The sequence below is a fragment of the Dama dama genome, chromosome 33 (assembly GCF_033118175.1).
Source record: "Dama dama isolate Ldn47 chromosome 33, ASM3311817v1, whole genome shotgun sequence".
Lineage (NCBI taxonomy): Eukaryota > Metazoa > Chordata > Mammalia > Artiodactyla > Cervidae > Dama > Dama dama.
Genome location: NC_083713.1, coordinates 49,534,585 through 49,559,511, shown reverse-complemented (window position 1 = coordinate 49,559,511; position 24,927 = coordinate 49,534,585). Strand labels below are relative to the sequence as shown.

Genomic DNA, 24,927 nt, shown 5'->3' with positions numbered 1-24,927 from the left:
ATGTGTTTCAGGCTACCTTATTGGAATTTTGAAGACATGAAAACATCAGATGAACCAACCTGCAACATCTTGGATTCAGAGTGGAAGATGAAGAGAAACTTTAAAGAATGTGGCCTATAAAGGCGGGTAGTACCTGGAAATATTAACTGACTCACACTGTAAAAATGAGACCAGTTTCTAAACAATAGAGGTTGTTTTAGTCCACCATGAAGGTTCAAGACAAAATGTTGAACTAAAAACTTACACTCCTCCCCTCTCCCACTTCAGACAGGTACCAGCATTACTGAATATGATTTTCTTTAGTCAGAAGCACTTGTTTTTACCCATGTAGACCATCCTTAGGAATTAAATATTGGTTATTTAATGTAGGTTATAATGGGAAACTGATTTTTTCTACAATGGCAGATTTCAAGGACTTGGTTCCAAACTGAGCCGAAGCTTCCCAATGCGTTTTGTACAGTCTGGGGAAAACTGTGCTGCGTTGGCCATTTTTGAAGGCCATGATGCCCTGTAATACAAGGACATCATCTTATTGCTGATATCTTTGGGGAGTCCTAAGCAGACACAGAAAATGAATGGAGGCAAGGAGTGTGACGGAGGGGACAAGGATGGAGGTCTTCCAGCTATACAAGTTCCTGTGGGTTGGCAGCGTCGTGTGGATCAAAATGGAGTGCTTTACGTCAGGTGAGCCCTTCCTATTACCTGCATTATCTCCAAGTTTGCAGCCACCAAATAAAGAAGGTACAGCCTGTTCCTCTGAGAACGTTAAATATTGTGACTGGTAGCACCTCAAATCAATTAGAATAAATGATCTTCATGCTGGAAATATTAAGTGTTTTTATTTAAATTATTTTGCAATATAAAACCTGCCTTAGGTTACAAGAGAGGATTTTTATGCATTATTTGTGTTTATATAAAGTGTCGCCCTGCTTATCTCTCTAACAAGGATAAAGAAAAAGATGAAGATTTCTAAAAGAAACCCATGAGCGTCATTACCACATTCGCAGGAGAATGTAAAATACTGAAAATAGACCAGATGTCTCCTGACAATATTATTGTCCTTCATAGTGCTTCTGCTGGCTACTCTGATGTAAGGTTGTGTTTTTCTCTATAGGCAGTTTCAATTACCAGTTTCTTAATGCCTGATTATTAACTAAAAATAATTTACCTGTTTTTTCTGTGCAGTTTTTAATCTATTCCCTGCATATAATAATAAAAAAGAAAAAGTCATGATGGAGTCATCTCACAAGTAAAAATCATACAGATTACATGTAAATACCTGTTCTTTTAAATTTTGATGGCCTTTGTTATGTTGAACAAGTTGAATGAAATAACTCTTGGCAAGAACTTTTAGTCTTTATTAAATAATCGGCACCTAAGTTCCTTACTTTGTAGTTTATTGGTAAATATGTTAGTAGGATACCATAAATCTTTCTCTGTGATGTAATTTTTAAAAAAGCTATGATGAAGAGAACTTTTTAAAAGATATCACATTTCATCATTAGATTAATTATGTTGCTTTCAGTTCATCAGTATTACTTTTATTTGTATCTCAGCTTCAATGGAATTCTTGTTTGTGCAAAGCTGTATTTATATAAATAAGGAATTTCCCATGATACATACCCAAACAATTTCATACTATAACATCTCAGAAGTCAGTTCAGATCCTGTCCTGGATTTGTTTGGTAGAAGTTATTTCTTGAGGTAAACTTAATGACCAACTGAAATTCTTTTGAACGTCTTTTTAATTTCTGTAATATTTAGGAGGTGCTCTATATTAATTGAAGTGAAGGGATAAGAAATCAGGGAATGTGGAGCTCACCCCATTAAAGATTAGATGGATGAGGACACGTGGGATAACTTTCCCAAAGTATTTCTATTGCCAATCCTGTTACCAAACTTCCAGAAATACTTTATCAATATAATGTAGCAAGATACTGGTGTTGTGTTCCTATTTACAGTTGTTGTAGTCTGTAAGGATCAAATATTATATATTTACAACTAAGAGCAGTTAACTCCAAAAATCTTGATAATTTCAGTTTATTTGTTTTGTTTTTGTTTTGTTTCTTCTTTCTCCCTATGAAAGATAAATCAGCTTTTTAGGTTGCTGAGAGTCAAGGCAAATTAAGTCTGGAAATCTGTCAGTTATCTTGCTCATGACATCCCAAGTCTGAGTAGACTCTACTGTTAGTGTGAGTTTGAATTCTCCCAACCCAAATCTGCACGCTAGGGATTATTTTGGAAACTAACTTTGCCAGATAAGCTAAAACACCTTCAGATGAATTCAACCCAGCATAGGTTTGATTCATGTGTATGTGTAAGTGGTTAAATTACCACTTGAACATATATAAGATGCTAGCCCTCCTTCTATAGCTTCCTTTGCAGTGTGTAGTTTGCTTATAATTTTTAGGTTAGTTTCCAGGTGCTCCTGCCTCAGGGTGGCATTGAGGCTGCACATTAAATTTCCCACCTGCTTCCAATCTTCTAAGCTTTATCTATGCCATAAGACTTCTAACTATTTTTATGTTAATTATTACTCCCAAAAGTTAATTAAAGAGCTGCAACTGAAGGAAAGAACCCAACTGACTGATTGAGAGGAAGTGTTTCTAAAGTGTCTGGAGTACTCTAATATTATAGAATTCAGGAATTCTTGTATTCAAGTTTAATTTACAATTAAATCCTTTAGGATTCATTCATAGACTTTCTTTAACCATAACACATGAGACAGTTTCTTTTCACAATATTCTTGAATTCTTCATATGATAACTAGTGATTTTGTTTTATCAAAGCTACCAGACCTCCAAAAACACCTTGCTGGCCCTCCCATTGGGTGGAACTCCAATCTGTAATATGGGAATTCTTATTCTTTGCATATCATCTGGAAAAACGTGTTAACCCAGAAAAATGAATGAGTTAACAAAGTTGAGGATTTTAATTGTGATTTTTCTACATGCCTAAGTCATTTACGTGGTTGTCCATAAATAAAATATGAATTGCATTCTAAAGCAGGTTTATTTATGGACACCAAACTACTATCTGTATTTTTGTAGAAGCAGAATAGTATACACCTAGTAGTGTAAAAGGTCTGTAAAAAGCAGTGTAAAAGATTGACTGGAAAAGGTTGATCCTCATCCCAGTTCCCAAGAAAGGTAGTACCAAAGAATGTACTAACCATCAGACAATTGCACTCATCTCCCATGCTAGTAAGGTCATGCTTAAAATCTTGCAAGCTCAGCTCCAGCGAACCAAGAACTTCTACATGTCCAAGCTGGGTTTAGAAAAGAAAGAAGAACTAGAGATCAAATTGCCAACCTTCATTGGATTATAGAGAAAGCAAGGGAATTTCAGAAAAATCTCTATCTCTGTTTCATTGGCTACGCTAAAGCCTTTGACTGTGTGGATCATGACAATTGTGAAAAGCTCTTAGAGAGATGGGAATACTAGACCATCTTACCTGTCTCCTGAGAAACCTGTATACAGGTCAAGAAGCAACAGTTAGAACCCTGTATGGCACAACTGATTGGTTCAAGATCAAGAAAGGAGTAGGACAGGGCTGTCTGCAGTCACCCTGTTTGTTTAACCTATATGCTGAGCACATGATGAGAAATGCCAGACTGGATGAGTCACAAGCCAGAATCAAGATAGGCAGTAGAAATATTAGCAACCTCATATATGCCAATGATACAACTCTAATGGCAGAAAGCAAAGAAAAACTAAAGAACCTCTTGATGAGGGTGAAGGAGGAGGGTGAAAGAGCCAGCTTAAGACTAAAGACTAAAAAAGAACTAAGATCATGGCATCTGCTGCCATTCAGTTCAGTTCAGTTCAGTCGCTCAGTTGTGTCTGACTCTCTGCGACCCCATGAATCGCAGCACGCCAGGCCTCCCTGTCCATCACCAACTCCTGGTGTTTACTCAAACTCATGTCCATCAAGTCAGTAATGCCATCCAGCCATCTCATCCTCTGTTGTCCCCTTCTCCTCTTGCCCCCAATCCCTCCCAGCATCAGGGTCTTTTCCAATGAGTCAACTCTTCGCATCATGTGGCCAAAGTACTGGAGTTTCAGCATCAGTCCTTCAATGAACACCAAGACTGATCTCCTTTAGGATAGACTGGTTGGATCTCCTTGCAGTCCAAGGGACTCTCAAGAGTCTTCTCCAACACCACAGTTCAAAAGCATCAATTCTTCTGCACTCAGCTTTCTTCACAGTCCAACTCTCACATCCATACATGACCACTGGAAAAACCATAGCCTTGACTAGACAGACCTTTGTTGGCAAAGTAATGTCTCTGCTTTTTAACATGCTATCTAGGTTGGCCATAACTTTTCTTCCAAGGAGTAAATGTCTTTTAATTTCATGGCTGCAATCATCAACTGCAGTGATTCTGGAGCCCAAAAAATAAATTCTGACACTGTTCCCACTGTTTCCCCATTTGTTTCCCATGAAGTGATGGGACCAGATGCCATGATCTTAGTTTTCTGAATGTTAACCTTTAAGCCAACTTTTTCACTCTCCTCTTTCACTTTCAGTTCAGTTCAGTTCAGTCGCTCAGTCGTGTCCGACTCTTTGCGACCCCATGAATCACAGCATGCCAGGCCTCCCTGTCAATCACAAACTCCCGGAGTTTGCTCAAACTCACGCCCATTGAGTCGGTGATGCCATCCAGCCATCTCATCCTCTGTCGTCCCCTTCTCCTCTTTCACTTTACTTCATGGCAAATAGAAGGAGAAACGGCGGAAGTAGTAACAGATTTCCTCTTCTTGGGCTCCAAAATCACTGCGAACAGTGACTGCAGCCATGAAAGCAGAAGTTGATTGATTGCTTCTTGGCAGCAGAGTGATGACAGACTTAGTGTGCTGAAAAGCAGAAACATTACTCTGCAGACAAATATCTGTATAGTCAAGGCTATGGTTTTCCCAGTGGTCACATACGGTTGTGAGAGCTGGACCATAAAGAAGGCAGAATGCAAAAAAATTGATGCCTTCGAACTGTGTTGCTTGAGAAGACTCCTGAAAGTCTCTTGGACAGCAAGGGGATCAAACCTGTCAGTCTTAAGGGAGATCAACCCTGAATATTCCCTGGAAGGACTGATACTGATGCTGAGGCTCCAGTATTTTAGTCATCTGATGAGAACAGACTACTCTTTGGAAAAATCCCTGATGCTGGGAAAGATTGAAGGCAGAAGAAGAGGCTGTCAGAGGATGAGATGGCTGGACGTCATCACTGATGCAATGAACATGAACTTGGGCAAACTCTAGGAGATGGTGAGGGACAGGGAGGCCTGGCTTGCTGCAGTCCATGGGGTCGCAAAGAGTCAGACAAAACTAGGCGACTGAACAACGACAACAAGTAGTGTAATGCTCTGTTTACAACATGGAGAGTGTTGTTTCTGGAAAAATTTTATCAGAAGGCATTAGTGTAAGTTTTGGTCAATAGTCATAAATAAAAGATATTCTTGAATGAAAAGTATATAATAATTTTCAAACCATAATGTGTATGCAAGTTGTGAGATCAATACATTAATAATGAAAGTTATAAGATAAAAATTGCCCATTTTAAACTAATCCTCATTGTAAATAAACATTAAAGACTTAACCTGTCATCTGAATTAGTACCTATTGTATAGACTTAAATTTGATCAGTAATCATGTAATACTGACTTCTGTCACCCAAAGAGTAGTAACATTGAGAGCACTACCCAGTCACCAGCTGGAAGACACGCAAGGCACTTTTCTGCCACCTAAAACTCTATTTCTTCGAGTTCTGCATCCACCTTGGCTCTTCACTAGAATTTGAGTTTGGCCACTCTGATCTATCTTTAAAGAAACACATCAATGAGGGGAAAACAAGAGAGACTTGTTTTTACAGAGGGACAACTTGATCCTAGAGCTGCAAGGTTAAAGGGAAGAACTTGTTAGCCCAAACTTTCATAGACTTAGTGACTTTCTGATTTGACCTCCAACACATTCCTAAATTTCAGTTTTTCTCCAAACAGCTTTCAAAATAGATCTTCTAAAATGATAATGATTACTTTTATGCAGTTTTCTTGTTCCTTTCTTACCTACTCTTTTTTAAGAATATCATTTTTCTCATCCTTTCTCTGCTCTCGGTTGTCAAAATACTTTCGTTTTTCTATGAAAAACTGTATTTTTCTGAGAAATATTTTGGTTCAAAAGAAAGAGCGATAGTGTTAAAGGCTATAATTTAGTAGCTAACATAATATTGACAAAGAAAATGCTTTTCCTTAGTAGGAAAATATTATCCTGTGAAGGACAGTGAGACTATAAATTACGCCTTTTTTTCATGTAATATGTGTAGTCAGAATTATTTCCTGATGTTTTTTTAAACTATTTTTACAGTCCCAGTGGGTCTTTGTTATCTTGCTTGGAGCAGGTTAAAACATACCTGCTTACTGACGGAACATGCAAGTGTGGCTTGGAATGTCCTCTTATTCTTCCCAAGGTAACCATTTCGCAATAGATGTATCAGCAATTTTTTATTTTTTAGGTGTTTCATATATTTGCTTTTCTCATTTGGCATTTCATTTTTATATTACTTCTCCAATCATATATGCATTTTAAAGGCTTAAGTTAGATACCTTTTGCATGCATTTTGGAATGCTTAAAAATTGTGGAAAAGTCCAAGAGTCATTTTCAAAGGTGACAAACCTATATTAATATTAAATATTTCATCAAAATCTCTTTTGCAAAAAAAAAACAACCTCTTTTGCACCTTTTTCTTAGAGCTATACCCATGCTCACTCTTAATAGTGCAGTCTTTTCTTTCCTTACTGCTCAGTCCACAATGTTATTTTTAGCACTGGTGTTGATAAATCTGCCACAAATATTTCTAAAATTATAATCTGAACCTTTCTAGCCAAAAGTGAAACTGTTTTACTCTTTTGCAAGGTAAAAAGCAAAATCATTTTAAATGATTATAAATATATACTATAGACGCAGGTCATTATTCCTGAATACCTGCAATAGTGCTAATCTTAGAACTAAAGATCAATAGACAAATTTTTCTTTTTTATTTGTGTCACCTCTTTCAAGAAAAAGCACTTGAAACAGCTTATATGTATATATACAATAAATATTTTTTAAATAGAGTATTAGATTTTTTTAAATCAGTAAAAAGGTAATATTAATATACCAAAATAAATAAAGCCAAAGGAAAAATTATTATGTAGCATTGTCAGATTTTAGGGGTTTTAACTGTATTTTATATGTTTTTTGTACTATTTAACAGCAGGAAGAATCTAAAATTGGGAACATTATCAGATACTATACTTTTTTCCATGTATTTATCTTGGCTGTCATAGAATTAGAATAATTTTCATTATTTTCCCTGCCACTAAAAACTGTAAGTTCAGCAGAAGGTATTTATTACATTATATATAAAGTTGCTTGTCTTAAATTTAAAAACTTGAGAAAGTTTTCTTCAGATATATGGGTTAATCTATGCAGAACTTCTTTTTTTTAACAAGGGGATCTTTTTACTTAATATTTTTACAGACATATTTTAAACAAAGGCTGTGCTTTTTCCAGGTGTTTAATTTTGATCCTGGAGCTGCTGTGAAACAAAGAACTGCAGAAGATGTTAAAGCAGATGAAGATGTCACAAAGCTATGCATACATAAAAGAAAAATCATTGCAGTGGCCACACTTCATAAAAGCATGGAAACCCCACACCCTTCTCTGGTGCTCACCAGTCCCGGAGGAGGAACAAGTATGTAATATGGTGAAGGGTTTAGGAATTTTCCTCCCCCACTTCTCTCCTGGAGAAGGAGTCTCTAGAAACCACTTTGCCAAGCATTTTCCGAGTCCACTTTTCAACCACACACAATGCATTTAAAATTATGTATGGTTTATCTTTTCACTACAATTGATAATTAGTTCTGAAAAATTCACATGAAATTTGTCTCCCAAAATTCCCTATCCAAGTCATTTAGTTAAATGAGCAGAATAAACACCCAATAGCACCTACAAATACTCTGAAGGTACATAGAGCTGAGCTAACAAAAGGGAAAGTGACATTGGTTTTTAGGAAACAAATGTAGCCTTTTTCCTAGGGCTGAATTGGAATATATAGTGTCAGTCCAGCTAGCAGTGCAGCTAGCTGTTGTCAAGAACGAGCAGTATTATTAAGTCATTTAATAGCTGTATATTGAATACCTACTAACAGAAATCACCTTGTCAGTAACTTTTTCCACCTCCATCCAACACATGCATGCACACATGCTTTCAGTTTTTAAAAATTTCAAAGCTGCAGAAAAATTACATAAACAATTCATTGAATACCCTAGACTTACCAATTAATATTTTGTTTCAGGAGCTACGGATATTGTGACCGTTCACCCATAAATATTTCAACACACATGGATGTTCTCTTACATAAAACCACAGTCTAATTATCACATTCAGGAAATTTAAAACTGATATAATAGTATTATCTAATATGCAATCTATATTCAGGTTTCTCCAGTTGTCCTAATAATATTCTTATAGCTTTTGTCAGCCCAATCTCTTTTTTTAATGTAGAATGCAAAGATGATGCAACTGTAATTAGTTGTTTTATTTCCTTAATCTACACTGATTCCCCAATCTTTTTAAATCTTTTCATGACACTGATATTTTTTGAGTCTAGGCCAGTTTTATAGATGTTCCTCAATTTGGATTTGCCTGATTGCTTCCTTGTATTTTTATTCAAGTTAAACACAGTTTGGTAGGAATACTGCATAGGTGGTATTATGTCTTCATTAGGAAGCACATAATGGCAGTTTATCCCATATTGATGACATCAAGTTTGATTGCTTGGTTAAAGTTATGTCCATTACTGAGGTACATTTTCCCTTTATTATTCATATGTAATTTGTGGAATTATACTTTGAGACTGAGGAACTTTTCTTCGTAAGGGCTAGAATATGAACTCTCCAAAATATTACAGTTAACACTTCAATAGTAATTCTGGATAAAATATGGCTAAACACCAAAGCATTTGTTTGTGAAAGATAAATAACATTGCTCTGCATAGTTAAAAAAATAGGGATGAGGAGTGTAACCTGCAGTGATCAGAAAGCTTTATTGTAGAACTCAGATTTGAACCAGCCCTGGGAAATAGTAGGATTTAGACATATAAGGAAAATAAAATTCTTGTCCAGAACGACTATGGAATAGTTTAGAAATGAGGTGGAGACTAATGTGACACAAGTGGAAAATTAAACCTGCATAAGTGAATTGGGGCCAAATTATTGATAGCTTTAGATCAAAGAGAAGCAGTTGTGATACCATACAGGTCACTTCTAGAACTCTGTGAAGAGGGCAGGGAGAGACAAATATGGCAATTATTAGCAGAGAGCTCCTCTTCCGTAACCCTATTACCTTTAAACTAACCTTTAAACTTTAACAGGAATGATCAGAAAAATTGCTCCACTAAGGTATGTAAGAAAAAAGTATTTTAGTGAATTTTTCTTTTTCTTTTAACAAGCTACATTTTTTAAATTAAAAGGTATTGCAACAATTTAGAAACGTTTAATAGTAATAAGCTATTTAAAATTTACCATTTTCCTGCCACCTTGATGTAAGTATGTTTTCACTTTTGCACCGTACCTTGCACATGTGTTTGCATGTACTCATATCTACTGCTGCTCTCACTCCACATCATAGCAGTTTCAGCCCTGCCTACAGAGTCCGCCTTGTTGCCTTTTTAATGACTGAAGCTGAATCTTTTTTTTTTTTTACTTTACAATATTGTATTGGTTTTGCCTTACATTGACATGAATATGCCATGGGTGTACATGTGTTCCCGATCCTGAATCCCCCTCCCACCTCCCTCCCCATCCCACCTCTCTGGGTCATCCCAGTGCACCAGCCCCAAGCGCCCTGTATCATGCATCGAACCTGGACTGGCGATTCGTTTCACATATGATAATTTACATGTTTCAATGCCATTCTCCCATATCATCCCACCCTTGCCGTCTTCCAGAGTCCAAAAGACTGTTCAATACATCTGTGTCTCTTTTGCTGTCTTGCATACAGGGTTATCGTAACTGTCTTTCTAAATTCCATATATATGTGTTAGTATACTGTATTGGTATTTTTCTTTCTGGCTTACTTCACTCTGTATAATAGGCTCCAGTTTCATCCACCTCATTAGAACTAATTCAAATGTGTTATTTTTAATAGCTGAGTAATATTCCATTGTGTATATGTACCACAGCTTTCTTATCCATTCATCTGCTAATGGGCATCTAGGTTGCTTCCATGTCCTGGCTATTATAAACAGTGCCGCGATGAACATTGGGGTACACGTGTCTCTTTCAATTCTGGTTTCCTCAGTGTGTATGCTCAGCAGTAGGATTGCTGGGTCATATGGCAGTTCTATTTCCAGTTTTTTTGAAGAATCTCCACACTGTTCTCCATAGTGGCTGTACTAGTTTGCATTCCCACCAACAGTGTAAGAGGGTTCCCTTTTCTCCACACCCTCTCCAGCATTTATTGCTTGTAGACTTTTGGGTAGCAGCCATTCTGACTGGCGTGTAATGGTACCTCATTGTGGTTTTGATTTGCATTTCTCTGATAATGAGTGATGTTGAGCATCTTTTCACGTGTTTGTTAGCCATCTGTATGTCTTCTTTGGAGAAATGTCTGTTAAGTTCTTTGGCCCACTTTTTGATTGGGTCTTTTATTTTTCTGGAATTGAGCTGCAGGAGTTGCTTGTATATTTTTGAGATTAATTCGTTGTCCATTGCTTCATTTGCTATTATTTTCTCCCATTGTGAAGGCTGTCTTTTCACCTTAGAAGCAGAATCTTGATCTAGGTCCCTTGTCATATTCTATACATTCTAGTTTCATTAATGAAGTTAAAGATAAATATTTAATTAAATTAGTATAGGTATATAAGGTATATCTCATCTCCTTTTAAAACTATATACTTGATTGGATTAATTTCTACTCTTTTACCAGCTTCAGACATAGCATTTATTTCAATTTTTTAATTTTAAACTATATTAAAAGGTTAGGATTTAAATAATTAAGGATTAAGGCTCAGTAGTTTTCACCTCTCTTTGTTTTACATGCATAAACATGTAACTTATCTCTTTCAAAAAGTCTATTTGATATACAGGAAAGCAATTGTTGGGTGCCCAGCATTTATATTTCCCCAACTCTTGTAATACTTTATTTCCTTACTGCCACATAACAGCAGCATGACTTTTATTTGTTTAGTATTCCTGTTATTTTTAAAACTGTAACTATTTTTCCCCAGTAGGGAAGAAATCCTTTCTAAACATCATCTCCTTTCTAAATTCTGTTGAATATAAAAATGCCAGTGTCTATATTTCTTATCATTGAACTATAGATGGCTATATAAATAAATAAGAAAAGACACAATTTGGTGGTTTTATTACTGAAGAGGACACAGTCAATCCTGTAATGATGTTAGTGATGTTAATAGAGACAACTCTGTTCTCACTGAATGCCATGCTTAGTGCCCCAAACATTTTCATGTGTTATTTTCTTGATTATGAACTTTAAAACTTTCTTTAACAAAAAAGTGATTTCAGTTGAATTTATCTACTGCCATTCTCTTATATGATTGTTTCTCTTAATTTTCATGTATTGTCCAGAAATCACTCTTTCAAAGAATCTCTACCATCCCAGAAACAAAAAGCCCACACCTCCCAAGAAAAAAATATATGTGTTCACTGCATTCTTTTCCTTCTTTATTGTAACCTATCAAGACTTCTGTTTATCCAGGTTGAAAACCACTGTCTCAGAAACTGTTACGTTATGATTCAACCTGTATAGTACCCAGCAGGTAGAAGTATATTTATCTTGAAGTGAAGTGAAGTCGCTCAGTTGTGTCCGACTCTTTGCGACCCCATGGACTGTAGCCTACCACACTCCTGGGATTTTCCATGAGATTTTCCAGGCAAGAGTACTGGAGTGGGTTGCCATTTCCTTCTCCAGGGGATCTTCCCAACCCAGGGATCGAACCTGGGTCTCCCTCATTGTAGGCAGATGCTTTACCGTCTGAGCCACCAGGGAAGTCCCCCAATATTTATCTTAAATGTGTAATTATCCATTCAAGTAAGTATACCTCCGGTTGCAGTGAATCCGAGTATCCTTGCTGATAGGCTGTAGGTCTCAGAACGGGGATGGTCAGTATGTAATGTGGACAGTGCCACTCCCTTGTCCTGTGCCTCTGATAGAATCATTGGCATTTTCTCATGCAGCCCAGCTAGAGCTTGGCATCCTTTTCATCACAGTTCTGTAAGCAGCCACCACCAGTTGATGAGAATTGGCATATGAAGTTAATCTTATTTGCCACCCCTGTTTTAGAAGTCACAACTTTATAAAATAGTTAAACATCTTTAGGGACTAAAAAAACTTAAAACTCGAATTCTGACATGATTGAATGAAAATTCTGTATGATGAACCAGCTTGCTTTTGTTGCCTGTATTCTGTCTGATCTCCGCAAGAATTGAAAGGACTCCAAAAAACCAGCAAGGGAGCAATGCACTCTAAAAAGAGAATACTCAATTGGAACCCAATACTGAAGATGGTCGCACTCTGACTAAATTTTGCATAAGAATTCTATCCTAAGAAAAGAATTGCAATCTTTTACCAGAGTTGGTTGATGAAGCCTGTTTTACAACAATGACTGATTAAGGGTAAAGTAATTGAAGTGTTGCAATATTACCAACTTGATGTGAAGTTAGCATGTTTGTTTTAACTCCACTGTATTTACTGTTGTTACCACTCCCTTTATAAAAGATTCAGAATCCTGTTTACTTAATTCACAAAAATTAAGACTCTTTTACTGTCACAGTGAAAATGTTGGAATAAGAAAGAGTTTTTGCAGCTGTCTTGTGGAGGTTTATAGAAACATTTATAAGGTAACAGATTTTCTGGTGAAAATGGCAGTTCATTTAAATCATCCAAGAGAATAGTATGCCAGACAGATTACAATTTTCTCTTGTAACTGTATTCTTTAAAAAATTCAAATCCAAATGATAATAACATTATAATTTCCATCTGGGCTGTCAATCTTGATTTTACATATGATAAACATTATTAGAATGACTAATGTCTGTATGTACAGATTCAGAGCCCCATCCTTTCTCAACAGATAGGAGGTAAACAAGCATAATGAGCAGTTATTGAGAACCTTTGGTCAACTAAGGGAGAATAATGTGCATTTTTTTCAGTCAAAATTTATTGTAGAATACAAACCTTTTTTTTTTAATTGCAGAGTCACTGTTTCTATTTGCAAATTTCTTTTTCCAGATGCCCTTCCTTCCTCATTTTCTCCTTTCCTTCCCTTCCTCCACTCTTACACAAAAGGGTTGAGACTACTAACAGATTTTTTTTTTCTCTCTCTCTTTCACATCAGATGCAACTCCAGTAGTACCTTCACGGGCAGCAACTCCAAGATCTATAAGAAATAAGTCGCATGAAGGAATTACAAATTCTGTAATGCCTGAATGTAAGAATCCTTTCAAGTTAATGATTGGATCATCAAACGCCATGGGAAGGCTATATGTACAAGAACTGCCTGGAAGCCAGCAACAAGAACTCCACCCTGTCTACCCCCGGCAGAGATTGGGCAGCAATGAGCATGGACAGAAGTCTCCATTCCGTGGCAGCCATGGAGGCCTGCCCAGCCCCGCATCGTCAGGTTCCCAGATATATGGAGACGGCTCGATCTCGCCAAGGACTGACCCACTTGGAAGCCCTGATGTCTTCACAAGAAATAATCCTGGTTTTCATGGAGCTCCCAATTCTAGTCCTATTCACCTGAATAGGACTCCTCTTTCTCCACCTTCAGTAATGCTACATGGTTCTCCTGTACAGTCATCCTGTGCAATGGCTGGAAGGACTAATATACCTCTTTCCCCAACCTTGACTACAAAGAGTCCAGTAATGAAAAAACCAATGTGTAATTTTTCAACTAATATGGAAATACCACGAGCAATGTTCCACCACAAACCACCCCAAGGCCCACCTCCCCCTCCTCCACCTTCTTGTGCTCTTCAGAAAAAGCCATTAACATCTGAGAAAGATCCACTTGGCATTCTTGACCCTATTCCTAGTAAACCGGTGAATCAGAACCCTGTTATCATTAATCCAACTAGTTTCCATTCAAATGTCCACTCTCAGGTACCTGTGATGAATGTAAGCATGCCTCCTGCTGTTGTTCCTTTGCCAAGTAATCTCCCTTTGCCAACCGTAAAACCTGGTCATATGAATCATGGGAGTCATGTACAAAGAGTTCAGCATTCAGCTTCAACCTCCCTGTCCCCTTCTCCAGTGACATCCCCAGTGCACATGATGGGGACTGGAATTGGAAGGATTGAGGCATCGCCCCAAAGATCACGCTCATCTTCCACATCATCAGAACACGGAAATTTCATGATGCCACCTCTAGGACCCCAGGCCAATTGCAGTGGTATTAAGGTTCCACCCAGGTCACCAAGGTCAACAATAGGGTCCCCAAGGCCATCAATGCCATCAAGCCCTTCTACCAAGTCCGATGGACATCATCAGTTCAAGGATATCCCTAACCCATTAATTGCTGGAATGAGTAATGTACTAAATCCCCCAAGCAGTGCAGCTTTTCCTACTGCATCTGCCGGAAGTGGTTCTGTAAAGAGTCAGCCTGGTTTGCTGGGAATGCCTTTAAATCAGATCTTGAACCAGCACAATGCTGCCTCCTTTCCAGCAAGTAGTTTACTCTCAGCAGCAGCCAAAGCACAGCTAGCAAATCAAAACAAACTTGCTGGTAACAACAGTAGCAGCAGTAGCAATTCTGGAGCTGTTGCTGGCAGTGGCAACACTGAAGGACATAGCACTTTAAACACCATGTTCCCTCCTACTGCCAACATGCTTCTCCCGTCAGGTGAAGGGCAAAGTGGTCGAGCAGCACTAAGAGATAAGCTGATGTCTCAGCAAAAAGACTCATTGCGGAAAAGAAAACAGCCACCTACCACAGTGTTGAGTTTGCTCAGACAGTCTCAAATGGATAGTTCTGCAGTTCCTAAACCTGGACCCGACTTGCTAAGGAAGCAGGGTCAGGGGTCGTTTCCCATCAGTTCAATGTCTCAGTTACTACAGTCTATGAGTTGTCAAAGCTCTCACTTGAGTAGCAATAGTACTCCGGGTTGTGGGGGCTCAAATACTGCTTTGCCTTGCTCTGCTAACCAGCTGCATTTCACAGATCCCAGTATGAACTCCAGTGCTCTTCAGAATTCACTGACGCAGAGCATGCCTTTAAGAGGGGAAGCCGTGCACTGCCACAATGCAAACACTAACTTTGTTCACAGTAACAGCCCAGTCCCAAACCACCACCTTACAGGCTTAATCAATCAGATTCAGGCTAGCGGGAGCTGTGGGATGCTCAGTCAGTCGGGCATGGCTTTAGGAAACTCATTACATCCCAATCCACCTCAGTCAAGAATTTCAACGTCCTCCACTCCAGTGATACCAAACAGCATTGTTAGCAGCTATAATCAAACAAGTTCTGAAGCAGGTATGGTTTTATTAGAAAAAAGTACCCCAAGGTACTAAACTTTTATACGTTTTTTTAAAATTTGTACCAAAATATTTATTATGATAAGAAATGATCCTTTCCCCGATGTGAAATTCTCACCATTTCTTTAGTATTTATAATTTTATTTACAGAATGCTAGGGATTTGTCTCTTAGAAAAAAAAATAACCACCAAGAGGATTCCGTGTGTTTCCGTTATTCGTTGTCAATCTGTCGTTTTGAATTTCGTTCGGCTTTCAGTTGGTTCAATAACCATTGGACTCTAAACTGCGAAAGAAGCCATAGAAGGCAGGATTTCCTGGTTCATGAGACATGTACTTGGTCAATGCCAATATAAAAGCCGTTTCCCCTAGTTTGTGTTTGTATTCAGGTAAATGAAGCTCACCTTGGAAAATCCAAAAAAGAGGCAAAAATAAATGGATATTTTTTGTTCTTGCTGCTGACCAGAAATAGGTGAATGAATAGGAAGAGTTAACTAGAAGTTGTATGAAGTAGAAAGCTGTCTTCTAATGTGTTTTCTTATCCTAGTTTGCTATCCTTTATTACTATTTGTTTGAAAAAATTCAAAAATGGATATTGGCTACTTCCTTTTTTAAAAAGGTAATAATTTAAGTTTTCTAATAAAAAAGGCTTGAAAACCTGATTTCCAGAATTTTTGATCTTGAAATTATTTTTCAGTTTTCTTGTAGAACTAAACCATTATTTTTACCATTGACATTACTGTATCTCATTATCTGCTATTAATGGAGACAGATTTATTTGAAAGTAGACACATTAGAAAGAACTGTATTTTGTTCAGTAGAGTCCTCAGAAATTGTTATAAAAAAAAAAAAACTGTAAAGAAGCACTACCGAGATAAATTCATGGAGACGTCTGAAAATTTGACCATAAGAATATTAGAAATACCCAGAATCCAACAATAATGATTTGAGAGATTAGTGGGAAATGACAAGGTGGAAATAAAAAGTGAATATAGAGATAGTATTACTCAGATATGAAAACAGTGGGCTTTTAAAACCAGATTGCTACTGGAAGTGAGAAAACTGCTGAGGCTTTTAATAGTAAGCTATTGTGTGGTTATATATAGACTGCGTTATACCACCGTGATAGAAAGGCATTATGACCTACATGTCTTTGTTGTTGATAGTAAAATCAAGTGTTTTCCTTCCTGGTGTCACTACTTATACCTGCCATTCTCCACAACTTCTGTTATGTGTTATGTTTGATGTCAGTATTTAATGAAGAACTGTTCATTGACCTCTTGTGTTAAAAAGAATATAAGGTGAAAAAGATAATTGAAATGATTAGTGCCTTCTTTAGTCTAAGAAATCTCATGAAGCTATTATGTGTTTAACAGGATACTTATTACAAAGGGGCTTCCAGCTTCCCAGTGACTCGTATTTCTTTTTAGATAATCTCAAATAAATGAAAATTTATTCTTATGCATTTAGCAGATTAAAGTTACATGAAGTCAGTAGCTATTTAAAAATACACTATATTTATTAAGCATACCTTCAATCATTTGGATGAGACGTTGTTTGTCTCATTGTATTATATTTTTAAATTTTGATACCCCTTACCTCAACTTACTTTGTTTCAGGTCTAAGTTCATATTTCAAAGTGTACGTATTTTATTAATGATGTATTTTAATTTATCTATAATGGAAAAGACCGACATTTATTTATGTTCTTGTTTCTTCTGATTGTCAAGTTTAGACTTATTTTATATAGTCTTAGACGTGTATTTTCTTGTTCCATGCCTCTCTGTAAAACATCAGATCTGGATTGCCAGTGCTGGGATTGTTGAAACACATATGTTGAAAATTTATTAATATAAGGAAAGTGTTAGCATATAAATAGCTAAAAGGGATGAGAATAAATGTCTAATAATGATATGGATGTGACCAATCATGTGTAAGAGAAAACATATGCTTGATAAAAGTCTAGGTCAATTAGAATTTTTAAAAGTATTAAACTTAATAAAATTAAATACTAATTAATGTACATAGATCTGATGTGCAGCTGGTAATAAAAATGGGTAGATTTACTAATGTAGCTCTTTTGATGAGCTGATTTATTGAAGAGGTCTCTAATACAATTTTTTTTAGATACACAGTGAACTGTGTCAGCTGAATGTACTGTTGTGATAATTGCTTAGCATCCATCAAATAAACACCAGAAGTGGGCATTTACAGTGAGACAGCTGATAACAGACATAAACTCTCCCTTCAAGTTTTGTTAAGTATTCCTAGCATACTAGGAAAACATTAGAAGAAAACACATTTTATTCTTAAAATGTTGCTTTAATTATCCTTGAGTACCTATGATGTACTAGGTGACTTACCTGTATTATTTCTAATTTGTGCAGTCTTCCAAAGTGTAAGGTGTTCTTGTGCTCATTCTACAGATGGGTAAATTGAGCCTCAGAGAACTTGAGTATCCAAAGTCATACATAATTGAATAAGGATTTGAATTCAGGTTCATCTGATCCTAAAATCCATTTCCTCCCAGCTGCATAAGTTCTTCATTGGAAGCATCTAGTTGTCAAAAATACTGTTTTCCCTTTCAAATCTTTAAAAATATCCAAAAGACTGTGAATTGAAGCACATCAACACATGTTAGAAACCGTGTTTGTAAACTTTTGATGCACTTTTAGACCAAAGTCACTTATTTTGCCTTCTCTCTCTGCACTCTGATATCCTACTATACAATAACTAGGATGTTTGTGTCAATGCAGATAAAATGTCCACAATATCAAAAGAACTAGCCCTCATTTGTGAATTATATTTGGTAACCTTTATGTAAATGATTTTGTATTGCCTCACTCAGATAAGAATGGGTTTCCTAGTGGGTGATGTGTCAGTAGGCCTTTGTAGGAGACAGCTGGGCCCATGCCAGCCCTGTCACTCCAGTTTTGATACCACAGTGAGGGTGAGAAACACCTACAGGCGACATGGCCCAAGTCTTCCTTGTGGTAGTGGAGCCTGAACAGAACTCAGATACCTCCTGCTCACCCCAGTGCCTTTTTTCCACTCTGCTAAGCAGCAGCTCAAAAATGTTACATTAAGACTACACTGAAGACCAGAAATCACTCTGAAAACATTTAACTTGATAAGCTATTTATTTTCAAGAACTTCTTTTATAGAGAGTTTTTTATTATAAACAACCCAAATATTCATGTTCTAGGCCTATATGTGAATACCAGTCCATATTTATAGAACTCATATATGAGTCCATATAACTCATATATGAGAATTGAGGGCAAAGATGGTAAAAAAAAAAAAAAAAAATCAGATAAAAGATACGAAATGCTTAGAAAACACTTCTAAAACTTAGAAGATATCAGGTTTTATTAATTCTGTTTGGTGTTTTGAAATTGCCTTTCCACTGAAGCTCTCTGAATGCTTTGCATTGCAGGGTTTACAGGTTTCTAGTAACATTTTGGCTATGAAATTACAAGTGAAGCTTATTATTTCCATGTAACAGATTTAGAAAATGACCAGTAGGATACTTGGTAACATTTCCTCAAGTTGTAAAAAAAATTTCTGGTGGATCTGGCAACCAAACCCAATCAGTTCCTCAGTCTCAGTCCAAACATTCAAACTGCTGAATGCAGGTATGTTATGAAATCCATCAGTCATATATACATTTAAAGCAACTTTCAGTTTATGAAGTTACATGAATTTCAACATTTAAGTGGTTCCAGCATGTGTCCTGTTGTTCGGTTTAGGGAAGAATTCAAAATCAAGTGCCCTGCCAGGCAGATTTCATCGGGGCCATGCCTCCTCAGGCCTCTGACCGCTGCCCACCTGTTTACCACAGAACAGAAACACACATGCCAGTAACTGGGGCCTTTGCAGAGGACCCAGCCTTTCGTGGCCCTGTGGGTTTTCACAATTTTCAAAGAAGCAAAAAGATTTAGACTATTTTGCTAACCAACTTAATAACTGAAGTTTGCCTTCCTCCAAGTGATAAAGTCATTAAATACAACTTTTTCACTTTAAAATGCCTTTTATAGTCTCATTTTTTGGTAATAAACATTTAATCAGGTCTTCTAACCACATGAAAATAAAGTCCTCTGAAGGGGCAGAGTATGAGTTTGTACCAAAAGAGTAAATAATTCAATCATTTCTTTGCCTTACGCTTAAAGATACACATCGACTAACAAGAATATAAATAAACCTGTGAATAAATATATGCTCATGAATATTTATATATATATATATATTTAACTCTGGAAAAGAAAGTGTTTTTTCAGCACAAAATACATTTGATTGAAACTCAGTGCAACCTCTGAACTGGTAGGTATAAGAAACTTAGAGACCACAAAAGCATACTTCAGATATAAACTTGGCTTTTTGTTCTTTTGTTCTCTGTATTTATTTATTCTTAGAACATCCCAGTGAAGAGAGGGAAATTGTCATTCCCTTCATTTGAGGTTATAGTTGCAAAAAGGTTATGGGATAAAAATACTCCAGGTTGGATTATTGTATGTTAGCTCTCTCAGGATATGGGACGTTTGAAGGGAAGTAAGCCTCTTGTCTAATGTAGACTTACATAGAGTGAAAAAAGGCAAAGATTCCTTTAAGGCTGTGACTGAATTGACAATAGTTGCTATTGAAAGTATTTCCACCCAAGTTTTTAAATGCCTAGATTCCTCATCCGATTGATGCACAGACTTCTAGGTTGAAAGTTGCCCTTTGCTCTTGTTTTTTTAACCAAATACCAAAACTATATTAAATTCTTGATTATGTGATAAAATTCTATGTCTATTCTTTTAGATAAATTTTTGCAAAATGAGCCATTTCTTCTTTGCTGTAAGATATTTTTACAACAGACAATGTCTTGCTGTTTAAGAAGGTTTCCTAATATCAGGGTTACACCACTTGCTTTGTTTACATAATCCAGGTTTAATGTTTCCTCTTGTACCAAAAAAGGAATTAAAATGTTTGGATTTAGACATCGAGTCTATGTAATCAAAAGTGATAACAGAACTCATAGTGGTGTGATATGTTTGCTGATTCAATGATCTATTTTGTACCTTTCAAGAAATAAATTGTCCCAGTATGCAAATTGGGAGAATTTTATTCTATTGCAATACACTAAGCTCACTTATAAAACCACTATAAATCCTTAAGCTCTCAAGGAGATGCCTAAGCTTTATTTACTAAAATCAAGTGGTCTAAAAATATTGAAGTAGCATCTAAAAGTACCCAAATTCTAGGCAGTAAAGTTAACTCTACCAAGATCCAACTCATTAAAAATAATGCTGAAACATAATTCCTACAGTGTCATCAAAACAGATTACATTTCCACATGCATGTAGTACTAAATAAATCAAATCATAAGCTTCTACCTTCTAGGAACTTCTATCAAACAACATTAATGTTAACGAAGGAAAGAGTAGAGTAAAAGTTATTTTCTAAGAATTGTACTTCTGGCAAAGTCAAAGTTAACAACTCACCATTTTACAGATTTAGAATGGAACTAGACAGAAGTCTGCAGGTGTTGCCAAGATAACTCCTGGGGTAGGAGCTAATCCAGGGAAGTTCAGAATCTCTCTCCAAGACCCATGGGTACAGGTATAGGAGAAAGTAGTATTTATCACAGATGCCCTAGAGCAGGGCTCCTGGACTGCATAACTCCACAGGGATACCTGCCACACTAGTCTGCTAAGTATGCTTCCTGACACACAGTTCCATAGATCATCCCCCACAAAGCTGAGCAACTGAGAGGCCTGATCCTAAAGCAGTGTTTCTCAAACTTTTTTTTTACATCTAATTTCTTTCTAACAAGAAATTAACTTGATTCCATTTCACCAAAGATAAGTTTTTAATGTACAACAAAAATTTCCTGAAAAAACAGTCCATGTGATGCACTCTGCCATTCTATCTCATCCTATCTTATCCTATCTCATTCTATTTTTATGACAGTCATGATCCACTAAAATTATTTCATCACCCACCAACAGAGCATGCCCCAGCATTCACATGTATAAGTTAACAGAATCAGTTTCCACAAAATAATATCATGGCTATGCATTGTACTTTTTTTTCTTTACTATTTCATTTTTCAAAATATACTGATTGAGGGTATACAAAATTGACTTTACAGCCTTTAAATAGCTCTCAACACTGTCTTAAAATATTCATGAGGTAGTTAACTCAGTATTTATTGAGCATCTAGTATGTGCTCAGCACTGTTTAGCACTGAAGATAAAATTGTATACAATGGAGGGACACAAAATTAACTATTAATAACCTAGAAGCTACTTGCTCTGCTCATTAAACAAAATGGGATAAATTCCCAGCTCAATGTTGATAGATGGAGCATATTAACTGTTATTGTAGCATACAGAGAGAACAGAAATCCTACCAACCAAGAGAATTAACCTCCTCTCAGCATTTGTTTCCTTACAATAACTATTAAGAAAAATGTGATAAAAAGCATTTGCAAAACAAAAAATCATTGTTACTTGAGAAACTGAAAAATCTCAAGCTTGTTTTTTTTCATTTCAACAGCTTTTAGAGTAATCCTATGTGTTAATAAAGGAAGCAGAAATGATCAGTAATAAAACACACAATTTTGTCTGACCCCATAAGAATGGCCTCCTCGATCCAGTCATCATCACTCTGACCTCATACTCCAAGGTACAGGCTGCATTCCTTCCTTCCACTGGTCTTGCCTCTTCCCTAAGAGGTTGGCCCTGTTGACGGTAGAGGGTATTTTCTCAGATACTGCCACCAATCCCTCCCCTCTCTCTTCTAAGTTGTTTTGGTTTTGGATGAAGAACAGACACTAGTTCCTAGGCTTCCTGCCTACTTCTGGCAAGGGAATGCTGGGTGTTTATGTCAACATCCAAGGCACAAGACAGAGATTGGTATATCTTTGTAAATACATGTGACCATGTCATTACTAAGGCTTGGGAAACTAATGGAAGATCTAGACTGCTCATAAAAATTATCTTTCAATTTTTTAAATCAATCCTTTAAATAAAGAGGAGAAATTTTTTCTATTTTCATGGGATTGAAAAGTATATTTACTAGACTCACTGGGGCATGATATTTTCTCTTGTCTCTAGAAGCATTCATTTTTATTAAGGATTATCATTGATCCTGTTTGCAATTGAAATACACTTGCCAAAGCAAATGATAAAGATCAGATAGTGAAGGAGTACCTTCTATATGATTTATTTCTTAGGTTCTTGAATTTTGAGGCTAAAAATCAGTATTTGGGCTTATCAATTTAGAAAAAGTTCTGTAGCATGAAGCTATATTTATCAAAATTGGGACTGTAGGCCGAACTGGTGTTATGGCATTTTTTAATTATTTTTATTTGAAAGATAATTGCTTTACAATATCGTGTTGGTTTCTGCCATACACCAACATGAGTCAGCCATAGGTACATATGTCCCCTCCCTCTTGAACCTCCCTCCCACCTCCCACCCCTTCCCACCCCTCTAGGTTGTCACAGAGCCCCAGCTGGAGTTCCTGAGTCATGCAGCAAATTCTCATTATAATATTTTAAAAACACCTGTTGGTCAGTTGGAATGAGCCTTATGCCCTCTGTGTGCACATACAAAGACATGTGCAACAGTATTAATACCTAAGGGCCAACTGTGAAAGAGTTTAGCCTAATAAGAACAATGACTTTTCTCAGAGTATTAGTGACAAGAGAAAAAAAATCCAAAGGGGTAGACACTACCTTTGTTTTGAAAAGCAATTTTTAAAAAATGAGATGAAACATCTCAAGAATGAAATTTAGTAACAGGAAAAATATCCTTTAAAAAATCCTGAAAAGAAATTACTGATGCTATTTCTGTATATACACTCATATACAGACACACACACATTATATATTATATGTGTGTGTGAAGAATACAGTTTACATCTGGAAATCTGCCCCACCGGAAAAACTCCCACTGGTGTTTCCTAATTGTACTGGACTATCTCAATCTCTGATTGGGTGTCTAGGAATATGATCTCACACCAGGGATGTTTGTTTGGGTAGATTTCTAGTCTTAATTTCTTACTTCTTTAAAAGTAACAGAAACAATGAGAAAAAAGTTATGCCAGTTTGTGGTGCTGCTGCCTGGTGTGAAATAAAAATTCTTTCCAATTAAAGGACTTCTCCAGCTTGCTAACTTGTTCCAGGCTCCCAGCTGCCTTTTAGTTATTTAACTGCTAAATGTTCGGTGAATAGTTTGCTTTTTTAAAAACTCAAAAACAAAACAAAACAAAAAACCATCTCCTTCATTAGATTAAGCACAAAACAGCTGCTCCCACCAAAAAAAAATTAGCTTTGAGAAAACATTTTTCCCCACATGCTTCAACAGGTGATAGTTTTTTATGCAGAGATAAGTAGTAAGTTCACCAGAGAAGGCCTATTCAAGATTAAGTGGTTCAAAAATAAGCAATTTCCAGTTTTCTTCCCAGCTATAAAAATTGACGGAATCGTCTTTCAGTGACCTCAAGCAATAATGAGTAACTATAAGAATTCAGAGTACTTTGGGATGGACCTCTTCCTCTGTAAGATTATTTTAATTCTCCAGCATACCTGGGGAGTAAATTGACATCTTCCAACCATCTCCTTTCCAGCAGCCTTTATCTCCTGGCACTGGACCAGGAGATAAAGAGTCAGTTTTCACAATACAAGAGTCACAATACATGATACAAGAGTCAGTTTTCACTTTCTCTACAAATGGGTGGTATTCTCTCCACATACACACTTGCCACATACAGAGAGCAAGTGATCTGATTTCTTAGAAGTTGAATGCATGTTTCACAATCTTAATAGATTGATTCAACCAACATTTTTTGAATGCCAACCATGTGTTAGAGACTCTTAGGGCTTGGAAATACAGAGGGAAATAAGTAATCTTTTATTTTAATGGTTTAGAAAGATGATTTTCAGTACCTTCACTGCTTGTCTACGGTAGCAGGTTTAACCAGGGTTGGGAGAGCTGGGGTGGGTAGAAAAGCAGCGTACAATATTTTCAGTCATATTCCTTTGTTTTGAGGATATATAGGATTCTTATTACCCTCCATACACTTTATTACCTCCTTGTCTATTTTAAAAATTACTTTGCTTCCACTTAGAAGCCCATTCTGTCTCCTTTTCCCCTCCCAAATCCCAGATCAAAGGTTACCACTTGCTTAGTTTTTCCTAACACCTTCAGTTTTACAATTGTCCCCTTGTTATATACCTGCTATAGTTCCTAGCATATTGCCTTGTAGTTATACTAACTTTATGAAAAGAGCTTTAAAATTTCCTGGTTCATAATAAGCTCTCAATACATATTTATCTGAGACAGACAGGTAGATCTGTGTGTTTGTCACATTGTCTTAAGTTCTGCTATCCTGAAAGAACAGGCAGG

At 36.6% G+C, this 24,927-nt stretch overlaps 1 protein-coding gene across 3 annotated transcripts in view; it reads left to right on the top strand.

Moving 5' to 3' along the window:
* Nucleotides 1–24,927, top strand: part of MBD5 (methyl-CpG binding domain protein 5) — a 230,624-nt gene that overhangs the window by 171,071 nt on the left and 34,626 nt on the right. For 2 of the 3 annotated variants that reach the window (XM_061135123.1, XM_061135125.1), the window contains exons 4-7: nucleotides 12–684; nucleotides 6,361–6,463; nucleotides 7,549–7,729; nucleotides 13,397–15,532. In XM_061135123.1, coding sequence (XP_060991106.1) covers nucleotides 572–684; nucleotides 6,361–6,463; nucleotides 7,549–7,729; nucleotides 13,397–15,532 — 2,533 coding nt within the window. In that variant the 5' untranslated portion in view covers nucleotides 12–571. Of the gene's footprint in view, nucleotides 1–11; nucleotides 685–946; nucleotides 1,091–6,360; nucleotides 6,464–7,548; nucleotides 7,730–13,396; nucleotides 15,533–24,927 lie in introns of those variants that run through there. The other variant, XM_061135124.1, reaches the window with a different exon arrangement.